Source organism: Chelonoidis abingdonii, chromosome 9 (assembly GCF_003597395.2).
Source record: "Chelonoidis abingdonii isolate Lonesome George chromosome 9, CheloAbing_2.0, whole genome shotgun sequence".
NCBI lineage: Eukaryota > Metazoa > Chordata > Testudines > Testudinidae > Chelonoidis > Chelonoidis abingdonii.
The window spans coordinates 66,029,221-66,042,256 of NC_133777.1; the positions used below are offsets into that span (position 1 = coordinate 66,029,221).

The following is a 13,036-nucleotide window of genomic DNA, read 5'->3' on the forward strand; positions in this document are numbered from 1 at the left end:
TTTTAGAAGGTCTCTTTCTCTAAGTCTATAATATATAATTAAACTATTGTTGTATGTAAAGTAAATAAGGTTTTTAAAATGTTTAAGAAACTTCATTTAAAATTAAATTAAAATGCAGAGCCCCCCGGACCAGTGGCCAGGACCTGGACAGTGTGAGTGCCACTGAAAATAAGCTTGTGTGCCGCCTTCGGCATGCATGCCATAGGTTGCCTACCCCTGCGCTAAATGCTGAGTTGTCCGTTCCAAGGTATTGTGGGATATACCAGTGAACAGCATTGTGAGGAAAACAATATAGTTTAGTTGGCATAAGTGCCCAACCTTTATATGTACAATATTTATACCATGTGCTTAATACATATTAATGTTGTGTTAGCAATATGTCTGACATACACTTTGTCTGACAAAGGAGAGAAAATAGTGAACCCACTAGTGTGCACCAAACAAGACTAAGTATCTTCTTGTGTACACATACTTTGCGTCTAATACCTACAGTCTTAATGTAAATGAGTGGCCATTTTATGCCATATATAAAGTCTGAGCTGTTGGATCCTGATGCAAGACTGCTGCCTTAGCACAGACAGCAGCTTCTGTCATATTTCAAAACAAAACAAAAAAATTGCAAGATGGTCAAGGTTAAAAAGGGCATTTTCTTTTTATATGGACTTTTTTGTGAGAACTATCCAATACATAAGCATTCCCAAGTAAAGTCTTGTAAGAATTTCATCCTAGGTCAAGACCTTGCACAAATTTTAGCATAGAACATTTTTTGTTTTAAAACCATCTACTTATATACCAGAGCAGCATAAAGAAAATGTAGTGGAAATGCTGACAATATAAAAGGAGCCAAAATAATGTATCACAATGGCTGAAAATAAATTGACAAGAATGAGAACAGAGAATGTAAATGCCATAACAAATTTAGTAACTTTAATCTTTGAAAATTGATCAAAATATTTGGGATTTTTTAAAGTTGAAGCATTTTCCACTCGTTGTTTAAAGCATCTGTTAAATTGTCCATATAGTACCTAAAAATCGTTGCACTGATTATTCTGTTATTAAATTGTGCACTTTCTAGACATCTCTCCATTTCACACATTACTGACATGCTCAGAATAAACGTGTATTGCAGCAAAAGCATGAAAGCAATAAACAGAATGCATGAAGTGATTAAATCATGATATAAAGTTTGCTTTCCACTTCCATTTTAATGCATTGCTTACTGTGTGTTAATTCTTAATAATTTGAGAGATGCCATTTACAAGAGGTGAATAATGTTTTAAAATTAAAAACACAAAAGGTACCTGTGAACTATTTCTCTGTTCAGCTGGTCTTCCACCTCTGGAAAATGTCTGAGGGTTTTCTATCCAAGGTTTTTTCTGAGTTGCCTGGGAATTTACATTAGTCCAACTTATGGTAGCTGAAAGAAATAGAAGTTTCAAAATAAAATATATGAAAGAAAAGTCAATAAGTATAGCAGAAGTTGTATTACTTTGAAGTGACAAATGTTCGGTGGTATATACAATCAAAGTAAAAGATCACACCAATATTGCGATGTGCAACAGTTTCTTCTCTGCCAAAAACTCAGTTCCATAATTATGATTTATAGAATTTGGTAAAAAAAAAACAAAAAAAACAAAACAAAACTGATTTTGAGAACGGAATTCAGCCACAGGCACTCAACTGCTAATAATGAAGTTTCATTATCTTGGTAAACATCTAATGTAATAGTGGGCTCATTAGAATAGTTGCATATTATGGACAGTGAGACAATCCAATTGACTTTTCTGCCCACTGTTTTCAGGGCTGAATTTAGCACAATTCCTCTACAGTTATTTCTCATTATTATTATAGTAGGGTTCAAAACTCCTGATCAGGATAAGAACCTCCTTGTTCTGTCCTGTACAATATACAATAAAAGTCACTGACCCAAGCAGCTTATGTTTTAAATAGCAACAAAATACGACAAGTAGAATACACTGGGGAAGGAAACAGGAAGCAAGTGTGAAACACAAGGTTGCATGTATTCTTAGCTGAGAGTATCATTTGAAAATCTCAACTTCCCCACCCATCCCTTAAGGCAGAGACAAGTGCACTTAATGAATCATTACCAGGCCACCTGCCTATTCATTATAGAGCAATTGATCATTGGTGTGACAGTACAGATGGGTCTTGAGAAGATTTGAAGGAGCACAGGATAGTGGCTATGCTAAATGATTTAGGAAGGACAAAGAAATATTCCTTGCAACATGTAAATAAAGATACAATATGACACAGCAAATGTGACAGCTTCAAGATTTTCTTTGCAAGATAAAAAAAAAAGCTATACCTGCATTTATTGATGGTTCTACAATCTGAAAAGGAAGGAAGAACATTTTAGTAAAATATTTTTATTATCGTAACATCAAACAGCAGCCCTGGTACTTTACAAATGTTCACCTACATTCATTGCACCAGAATCTGTATTTTTTGAAGTCATGGTAGCAGCAGCCTGATTATTGCTATGTTTAGGACTGCAGTAACCACTATCGCTGTCAATATCAGCTTCACTGGCCCCTTGTTCACTAGAGGATTCTGCAGCAGGATGGGATGCACGTCTTCGCCTGCCTTTTGATTTCCATAGCATTGTACTAGAGCTCTCAGAAAGTGACTTATTAGCGATCTCTGAAGGAAAATCTGTAAGAAAGAAAATATAACCATTTGTGTCGCAGCTGTTGGAAAGCAGAAAAATATTACTAATGGTACATTAATATTTGTGATGAAAACACAAAAGCTACTGAAAAGAAATCACAGCACCAGGTAGTTTCAAACTAGTAAAAAGAGAAATGTACTGACAGCGCTGGATGAAGTAAGTAGTAAGATCCAGTTTTCAGACTATTACTAGATCTATTTGTGTTGTACTAATCAACCCCTTGATCAAGATGCAACCTATTTTTGGCAATGAGATTTGCCAACAAACAGGTTTTCCTGCCAACAATAAGAGTCTTCAAAACAAGGGAGTTAGGTAACACCATGTAGGCTGTCAAGCAAAAATTCTCATTAAGTTGCATTCTGGGTCTCTGAATATTCATACAGCAGGATTCTTGCAATTATTGCTTTAAATGCAGAAGTGGAACAGGCAACCACAGTGAAGAAAAACCTTCCAGAAGATACATAAAGCTGAATTTATGAAGAAAACTTTGCAATATTTTTTTTCCTGTATCAAATCCAATGCACTGTGTGGTTTTTAGAACTGCTCTTATATCTAGTCTCAAAAAAAAAAAAAACAAAAAAAACAAAAAAAAACAACAACCAGTTTTGAAGACTACTCTTGGAAGAGATTTATTATCCTTCTCCCAACACAGTGAATTTTAGCACTCCTGAAAAGCTCCAGATTGATGCCACTAGAAGTTTGCCATAGAACAGATAGAGCAAAGACACCAGAAATGCAATTTCTCCACACTGCCTCCCAGAGTGCCTTAACATTAGTCCAGTGGGAGGTATCTGCTGCAATTTCCAACACGAGTTCTAATTAGTGTGAAAGTGCAATAACCATTAGAAACCACACAGATTACCATTCATTTCATGTAGGCCCCAGGCAGCCAGATAGTAAGACTTTTGCAAAAGAAAATTTTTAAAAGTAGGTCATTTTTTGAATTTGATGTTGACTGTTTCCCTTCAAAACAGCCGGGGAAAGGAAGATAATATGAAGTACACCTCTACCTCGATATAACGCTGTCCTCGAGAGCCAAAAAAATCTTACCACGTTATAAGTGAAACCGCGTTATATCAACTTGATTTGATCCACCAGAGTGCGCAGTCCCCTCCGCCCCCCGGAGTGCTGCTTTACCACGTTATATCCGAATTTGTGTTATATCGGGTGGTGTTATAATTGGGTAGAGGTGTATTAGATAAAATGATAAGCTCCAGTTTTAACACATGCCTGCCAAAACTTACCAAAGTTTAAGCTTTTACTGCCATGCCGTTAATAGTTCTTGTTTAGAACTATTTCTCTGCAGCAAGTGGTGTTAAAAACCTCAGTATTGAAGGTTTATCTGGTTAAGTCATATAATTGATTAAAGTTTCAAAATGATAAATCACACCTGCCCTACTGACTTACTACATGCTATAGAATGTTTTACAGATTCAAGATTTTCTGACAATCTGCCTCCACCAAAAATATATCAGGAGCCCAATTATCAGTCCTGCCACAAGTCTGACACACACCCTATTTACCTTTCTAACTATTTGGAGAGTCCATTTCATTGTTTAAAAGGGTTTTCCCCAAACCCCACCCAAAAAATTTACCAATATTTCTATAAACATGATTCTTACCTTAAACTAAAAGTAAAATCAGTGTTTGCAGCCTACCATTCATTAGCAACCTTACAACAAATTAAATGCACACAGTGGAGAAGTTTGAGTGAGCAGATGAGAAACGAGGGGAGATCTTCTGATCATAAAAAAACCAAACTCTGCAGTTTCAAGCTTCAAGCAGTTTTTCTAAATAGTGATTACAAACATCTTTTTCTCCCAAGTCCTGAGAGTCTTTTTTCAACTCCAATACCATAGGCTTCAGCTAATAAATACTGCTAGCTGGAGTCTCCACATCAACTCAACTCAGCAGAACTTAGTCCTAGAGAAGCCACCTGTCAGTCTATAAATTGAGATTCCATGAGTGGGGACTTCAAAGTCTGCAGAGCCAGTGCCCATGATCATCTAAAGGTTTAGGGTGGCCTCTCTTCAGGGCCGCTCCAGGCACCAGCTCAGCAAGCAGGTGCTTGGGGCGGTCAAGGAGAAGGGGTGGTAAGTCAGGCTCTTCGGCAGCAATTCGGTGGCAGCTTCCTTGGTCCCTCTCGGAAGGAAGGACCAGTCGTCAAATTGCCGCCGAAGAAGAAAGTGGCATGGTGGAGCAACCGCCAATCACGGGGGGTTTTTTGTTTTTGTTTTTTCTGCTTGGGGCAGGAAAAAACCCTGGAGCCGGCCCTGCCTCTCTTACCTCTGAGGCCTTCAGATAATCATAATCTATTCTATTGGGATGGCAGTCATTTTGGGGATGAAACGTGACAGCAGCTCAAAGACAATGCAACTACAGTTTAGGACAGGAAGCAAACTATACAATACAATTTAAAGTTACTAGAGAAATTAGGTAGGAAGATAAGATTCCAAGTCAAAGTTAATCAGGCCATTAGTGGTGCTTCCCAATATTTCTTTCCCAAAGAGGGTTAAGGAGCCTTTAATAATTAGGAGTAGATGTGTGTCTCCAGCAGCATTCCTATGATGTGGCACTGATTCAATTCTTTACTCTCTCAGAATGCCAACTGAGTCAATCGCATGTTTTCTGCAGCAGTGGTTCTCAAACTTGGGACACCGCTTCTGTAGGGAAAGCCCCTGGTGGGCCAGGCTGGTCTGTTTACCTGCACTGTCCGCAGGTTCGGCCTATCGCGGCTCCCACTGGCTGCAGTTCGTTGCAGCAGGCCAATGGGAGCTGCTGGAAGCAGCGGTCAATACATCCTTCGGGCTGCGCCACTTCCAGCAGCTCCCATTGGCCTGGAGCAGTGAACCGCAGCCAGTGTGAGCCGCGATTGGCTGGACCTGCGGACAGCGCAGGTAAACAGACCAGCCTGGCCCACTAGGGGCTTTCCCTACACAAGTGGCGGCCTCAGTTTGAGAACCACTGTTCAACAGCACTTCTTTGGTTCTTGAAGTTCCCCATTAGACATCTTGTAGGTCCAACTCTCCTTAACTTATGATCTGACTAGATCAAAAACATGGTGGTATGGCTGCAGTTCCAGTTAGTTAGCAGACAGACACACACACAAAAAACCAACAGACAACATCTTACCTGTTTGCTGAGATGCATCAACCAACAGCACAATTTTTGATCTGTTCTCAGGGCCTGATGCATTGGTCTCTTTTTGGATAGCTACACTTTTCACTGGAGCCCTTTTGCTTTTTATGTGTGTCTGCAACTGTAATTGCTGTTTTAAAAGATCAAATATATATATATATATATATATATATGAGACATATTTAAATATGACAATTAAAAATCGTTTGGTTAGTGCTATTACAATTTCTATAAAGTTCTAACAGATTCTTTATAGAAATCACCTGTCTGAAACAAGGGATTATGGGTAATGTTCTCCAGTAGTTCACAAAGTTAATACTATTTTGGATCACATTCTAGCATCTATCAATTTGAAGAAGTTTTCTATATCTTCCATGCAGCTTAGTTTAAGGAACTACAAATACTATAGTATACCGTAAGCCAACAAGTTTTGGAGACTATTACCTAAGCAACTAATGCAAGACAACTACTGGGTAGTAAGAGAGGAGAGTTTTGTTGCAGTTTAATGTAATTAATGTATTTCTACAAAAGCAAATGACTACACAAGCAGAGTGTCTTTTAGCTAAGTGCAACATATTAATGGACTTCTACTTCAATACAACCTGTGCTTCTTAGGACATATATGTACCTAAAATGTGATCCAATAAAACCCTCAGAAATGCTGTCGAATGTAAGCAGCCTAGTGCATGTGGCATGACAAATCACCTACTGCAGTGGTTTTCAAATCTGTGGTCTGCAGACAATGTCGAAGATTTCCAAAGGGATCTGCACCTCCATTTGAAATTTTTTAGGAGTTCACAAATGAAAAAATTGAAAAACCACTGACCAACTGTTTTAAAATTACTTATGCAATATCCAAGAGCCAGAAAGAAAAAATCTTAGGTGGCAGTCAACAACATCCAATGAAGTAGCTGTTGGCCATATATGACCCTCAAACAACCTGTCTCCCAGCTCCCTAAAGCCAACAGCATTACCCTTCAGATATTCTGTCTAGGTTCTTATAGTACAAGCCACAAAAGGATGATCTTGTTCAGGCCTTTGAAATACTAATTGTGCAAAATTAAAGCATCACTGTTATACTTTATAACTAAATAAAGTTATACTGCTTCAGAAGAAACCAAGGGTAGAGAAAAATCTTATTATACATACTTGTCCTATGCTGTTGAACAAAAATATATAGGACTAAAAATCAGTTCATTTTTCGTGCAAAAATGTTTTCACATGATTCTATTATTTGCTCTGTTAATTGGGGCTCAACAATGACATGCTTACCTTTTGCGCAGCTGGTCCCCTGTTACTGCTTTTGCTTCGCTGTCTGGATAATGGAAAGACCTGGCCTGGCTGGTTTGGGCGATCAGCACATTCGATTGTAACTGTACTTACAGCACTTGCTGTCTGAAAGGGTGCAGAGTAGGGTGCAGGAAAAGGATGATAGAAACCCATGACTTGTGCACACGGGGCTGGCATAAACTGGTAATACGTATACTCTGTAGAGACAGGTGGTTGAGCAGATATAATAGGATAAGCAAGGTAAGGTCCTGTGGGGCTCGGGTTTGGCTGCTGCCATCTGATGTCATTATTATATAATGGAAATTGTCTGTAAAGGAAAAGAGAAAAAAAATAAAATTGCTGAATAGTTACACATAATTGGAGTGAGTTTACTAGTAACTTAATCCTTTATTCTGAAAAAGAAATTAGTGCAAACTGTTTCATGAACTCTTAGCCTTAATATCTTAATTCAAATGCTTAACTGTTAAATTCCTCGCGTGCAATAATATACATTTTGAGAGCATGACTGAAATCATGTAATTTCAACTGCATTCAGGGACACTGTACAAAATACACAAGATACTATGGTAAACAAAAGTGCTCAACCAAAAGATTTAAATTTTATGAAGCAAAAGAATGTTAATGTTATACTAGCAAATTAAAAAGATAAGATGTTAGTTTATTCTGGCCTATGACAAAATAACTGTCAAGAAAAAAAATTATCTTCACCACAACGCAGAAAGCTGTTTATAACAAACTTACAAATTAGAGACACTGATATATATTTATAGTTTATTTATACTGTCGTTCAAATTATTTCAACACATCAGAAAATAAAAATGGATTAAATACTTGGGGACACACCAGATAAATCTACAGATAGCTATGGTAGCAATAGTTTAGTCTGACATTCACTTACTTATCTAGGATGAATAATGTTGTGATAGACAAGGGAAAACAAGCTATTAGCTCACATTTTATCCCAGGCTGCTAAGTTCCCTAATGCAGACTTTCCCTAATGCAGTGAAGACAGACCACCTACCATTCAAATACGTTCTCTATTCCTTGAAGCACTGAGAGCAAGTGCAGTGCAGTGGTCTCCCCCTGGCCAATCTCTATTGTTAAGGACAACCAAAAGAGCCCCATGGGAACTCTGAGCCCATTTCCTCTCCTTTCCATAGGACTAGGGAGACCACTGTGTAGAGAAGACTGCAGATGTGTGTTAGAAAGAGGGGGAAGATAAAGGTAAAATTCATGACAATTGTGCAAATCTGCATAAGCCAGTTCCCAGTAGAGGGACTGTTAAATAGAGCCCTACATGGGAGAGGTTTAGAACCCTGCAGCGGGACTGGGATCCCATGGGTCCGCCTGCCATATTAGCAAGAGTGGGACTAAAAGAAGTCCCTACTGTTAAGTATTTTTAGAAATTTATACACTGTAGCATTTTAAGATAATCAAGGTGCCATATACACACTGACTAAGCCTTGTAACATTCCTATGAAGTAGGAAAGCATTATCCCCACCCTACACAGGAACACAGATATGAAGAGGATAACGGTCTTCATGGCTACAGAACTAGTGAATGGCAGAGCTGTGACTAGAATAAGGGTTTCCAATTTCTACTTCCTTCCCATGCTCAGTTTAATGCATCATGCAGTCTTGCATATGCACGGTGCAAATCAAGTTAGTTCTGGGAAAGCCTCAGACTGCTAACAGCATACTGTTCTACCACTTAGGGATCTAAGTTACACCCTTTCTCTTAGTACCTTGTTTTAGAGGTGGCTGGGTACACTTGTTTGGACTGGCTCTGGAAGGTTTAAGAGTAGAGCAGATGAGTTCAAAAAGGATCTGTGGTCAGCCCTCTGACCAAGGCAAGAAAGAACAAGGAATCTAAGAATGGCGGGGATTAAAGGAGAAAAATGGGGACAACATTACCCAGGGTCGTAGAAACTCTATCCTCACCCAGTAGGGGACAGAAGAGTAACTAAATGCAGAGAGGAAGTTCTCAAGCTTACCAATAATTATATGAAAACAGTGTTTATATAGCCACTTCTTGATTCCAGGCCCATCTTTGACAGAAGAGAAATTCAAATTTGTTTAAAAGTCAGAGTCTTTTTCCATAGAGGAGCACCACCACAAATTACCTGTTGGCCTGGTTTTCCTGTACAAATGGGTAGCAAGTAATCAGGTAGCTGGGAATAGGAGTTGGTTCCATTCCATTAACACCTCCACTGTCATTAGGGAGAGCCATAGATATCATAAGTGTATCAGGACCCTTCTTCTGAGGAATAAATGGTTCTACTTCAGCTGACAGTTTAACATTCTTAAGAAAGGGAAAAAAATAACATTAATAAAGTCAGAGTCAGTGGTTAAACAAGTTAACAAATGGCAGGAGTTATCCTGCAAATCATTAACAGATTCTCTTTACTTAATGCATTTGACACATTAAAGATTTTTAAACCATATAAGGAACTGCCAATTTAAAAAGTCTTAAGTAATGACCAAGCTATTTACACAAGTCAACATTTACACTGGAAAAATGCATTTTATAAAGGTACTAGCAGGCCTAAGGCTGTTTAAACAATCAGGTGCCTAAGGTTGCATTTAGAAGTTGAAAATAAACTGGCAGACCAGTGTAAGAAAAAGTAGCTCAAATAACAAGTTCAGACACATTTACTAGTTGTAAATATGAAAAATGTACAGTCTCATCATGACTCCCCTTACATTCTTTAAGGAAACCATTCAACCAGTAACAAGCAAACACAGAGAAACAAAACTCCTCTTTCCCCTTTGTTGATGCCCTATGGAAAGATCATGGTTTGTTGGTGGGAATGCAATATCCTCTCAAGTGTAATATCACAAACCAAAAGGAATCACCTTTATCCTCTTTTCCATTTCTCCCTTTATTCTTCAGGATTATAAATCAAATGTTCATCATGTCCATTAAACAAGGGCATTCTCTTGAAGAGCTTACAATCTTAAAATTCACAGGGATGCATTGCATAACACAAGCACAAATCAGGAGATCAGCCAGCCTGTTGGTACAGGTGGATTTCTGGAGTGATTTGAACAAGTTGGAAAACAACTGACAAATGTTGATCGGAAGGATGCAGCGAGCATAGGAGTTGGTATAGAACAATAACATGTGGCATTTATGTTGGCCGTGTTTTCAAACCTCCAAATAAACATCAATTAATTTAAAAAGGACTGGAATTGGGAGCTCACAGACGAGGCAATAGTCAGGAAAGAGGTTAGGATGGAGTGTACAAAGACACTAGGTTAGAGATGTAGATGAGGCACAGTTGTGTAGGCTTTCATAATAATTGCATCTTAACTGAAAACGTGGTAGACACATTAAAATCTGGTCTACATTGCAAAACTGATACTACTCTGAGGCAAAAAAACAAATCTTAAAAATGGTTTTAGCTAACCATTTTACTGCTAGTATGGGTGTAACATTGCTAAGAAAAACTTTACTCCATCTGCAATTTTTACGTGTTTCAAGAACATTAACAAATTTTGCCATGAAGATTAGATCAAAGTTACCACACAAATAAAAATGAATTTTGTCATACTGTCTTTTCAATGTCGTTTTGAAAGACAAGAGCCTCGAAAGGACTAATCTAAAAGGTTTGCTAAACAATTTAGGCCCTTTTATACGGTGCCAAAAGAAGGTAGGCTCAAGTTCTGTAATGACTTCACTTTGAGTTGACAAGATCATCACTTTGCACCCATACTCAATACACTGTCAGGGGCTGCTGAAGTGAGAGACACCTATACTCTAGCTACATTCAGGGGCTAGACTCAAATTTGGTTGGTTGTGGAATGTGGATTTGTAAGCCTGCTTTATCCCCAATGCTGACAAGAACTTCAGTTGCGCCAACCAAACTAATTTAATTGGTCTTAATTTCCATTCTTCCAGTAGCTGGCAACCCCACAATGTTGTGCATTATGTAGTGCATTATCTGTCCCCTGCATTCTACACCTTCTACAGAGTTTTCCAAATGAAATGTGACTACTGAGTAGCCTACCAAGTGACCACTTGCAGTGGGACAGTTGCAAGGATTAAGTTTTCACATCTTTATTATTGTACACTAAATACAATATTTACCGAAGAAAATCTGAAAGGCAAAAGAAACCACCAAGTCAGACAAGCGGTATAGATGAAGTTTGCTAGTTTAGAAATGAAAGCTATATTAAGAGTACTTAAAAACTAAGGAAAAATTAAATAATGGAAGCAACAATAAATAGTGTTGCATCTACCAAACTGCATTTTTGGAAAAACTTCCCTCTCTTCAATCCCTTTGCAATAGAGTTATGTGCTGAGAAAATAGTAATTATCATCCAAGAAGACTTATGTCTGCTGTCAAGGTAGGCAAACATTAAAAGTCTGTGGCAATGTTTCCCAGACTTGAGATGCTGCTTGTATATGGAAAGCCCCTGGTGGGCAGGGCCAGTTTGTTTACCTGCCACGTCCGCAGGTCCAGCCAATTGCAGCTCTCACTGGCCGCTGTTCACTGCTCCAGGCCAATGGGAACTGCTGGAAGCGGCGGCCAGTACATCCCTCAGCCTGCACCACTTCCAGCAGCCCCAATTGGCCTGGAGCAGTGAACCGCGGCCAGTGAGAGCCGCGATCGGTCAGACCTGTGGACGCGGCAGGTAAACAAACCAGCCTGGCCTGCCAGGGGCTTTCCCTACACAAGCAGTATCCCAAGTTTGGGAAACACTGCAGTAGAGCAAGTATCTTTGTGCTAATCAGCTGCACTTTTGGCAACTAGATAATGAACAAGCGAGTACCATCTTGAGTAACTTCACTACAACTCACAAAGCTTCATGTAGAGGAAAAATGGTACAGTCGTTAGGTCACTAACATGGGACTTGGGAGACCCAAGTTAAATTTTCCTGCTCCACCTGATCCTTCCTGTGTGAAATTATGAATGCCAATTAGAAATAATTCTTAGTTTTTATGATAGTCCAGAAGGACCTAATTAATTACCAAGGATTTGCACCATAATAGCTCCAACTCAGGAGTTGCCCAAAAACAAAAATGGGAGAAGAGCTCATGAATAAACAGCAGTTCTCTTGGCCATAACGATTTCAGCTCTTATACAGCTAACCTAGGAGCCTCAAACACGTGGCCCGGGGAGTTATTTGCTGTGGCCCGCCAAGCTCCCTGCGCCACACTGCCCCCCAGAGTTATTTCCTGTGGCTGCCAAGCTCCTCTCACCTGCCACCTCCCCCACCAGAACACTGCGTCCCTGCTCCTCTCCTACCACTTAGTGCTTTCCAGGAGGGAGGGGAGAGGAGTGGGGAGCTGTGCGCTCAGGGGAAGAGGCGGAGAAGAGGTGGGGATTTGGGGAAGGGGTTGGAATAGGGGCAAGGGAGAGGTGCCCTCATTGAAGTGGTGGAGTGGGACGGGGCCAGGGGTAGAGAAGGGGGGCTTTGATACCTTTATATGAAAAGATGTCAGTGATGCGGCCCTTGAGCCAATGTACTAGTCTTCATGTGGCCCTCGTGGTGATTTGAGTTTGAGATCCCTGAGCTAACCCGTTTCTATAAAGTCAGGCCAAGCCATTTAGATATACAAATGCGGCACTGTTCATGAATGGCCAAAGAACTTTCAAATGGTTATCCCATTTCTATCTCTTCCCAGCAATACAATGAGACAGTTTGGGTACAGATACTATACACCACATGAGTACTGACCAGAATTTGTCATCCAGATGGGGCAATAACATTATGACACTACTGATATGAGATTGCCCTTGTGAATTTGCACCACCTTTCTATGTTTTTAAACAGCCAGGTGCCCTTCCGATCAACCTAATGGCAAACAAAGTGAGACAGGAGAAAGAACTAAGTATTTTGTGGAAGTATCCTACATAGGAATTCTGGAATTAGTAAGCTTCTCTAATGCAATGCAATGCACTTCCAAGAATG

The 13,036-nt window shown here is 39.5% G+C and overlaps 1 protein-coding gene across 1 annotated transcript in view; it reads right to left on the bottom strand.

Annotated features, from left to right (window-relative positions):
* SECISBP2L (SECIS binding protein 2 like) overlaps positions 1 to 13,036 on the bottom strand; it is a 49,360-nt gene that overhangs the window by 24,062 nt on the left and 12,262 nt on the right. Inside the window, exons 2-7 of the mRNA XM_032763000.2 lie at positions 9,241 to 9,419; positions 7,100 to 7,424; positions 5,822 to 5,957; positions 2,441 to 2,673; positions 2,327 to 2,351; positions 1,302 to 1,417 (exon numbers count right to left, since the gene is read on the bottom strand). Coding sequence (XP_032618891.1) covers positions 1,302 to 1,417; positions 2,327 to 2,351; positions 2,441 to 2,673; positions 5,822 to 5,957; positions 7,100 to 7,424; positions 9,241 to 9,419 — 1,014 coding nt within the window. The remainder of the gene's footprint in view (positions 1 to 1,301; positions 1,418 to 2,326; positions 2,352 to 2,440; positions 2,674 to 5,821; positions 5,958 to 7,099; positions 7,425 to 9,240; positions 9,420 to 13,036) is intronic.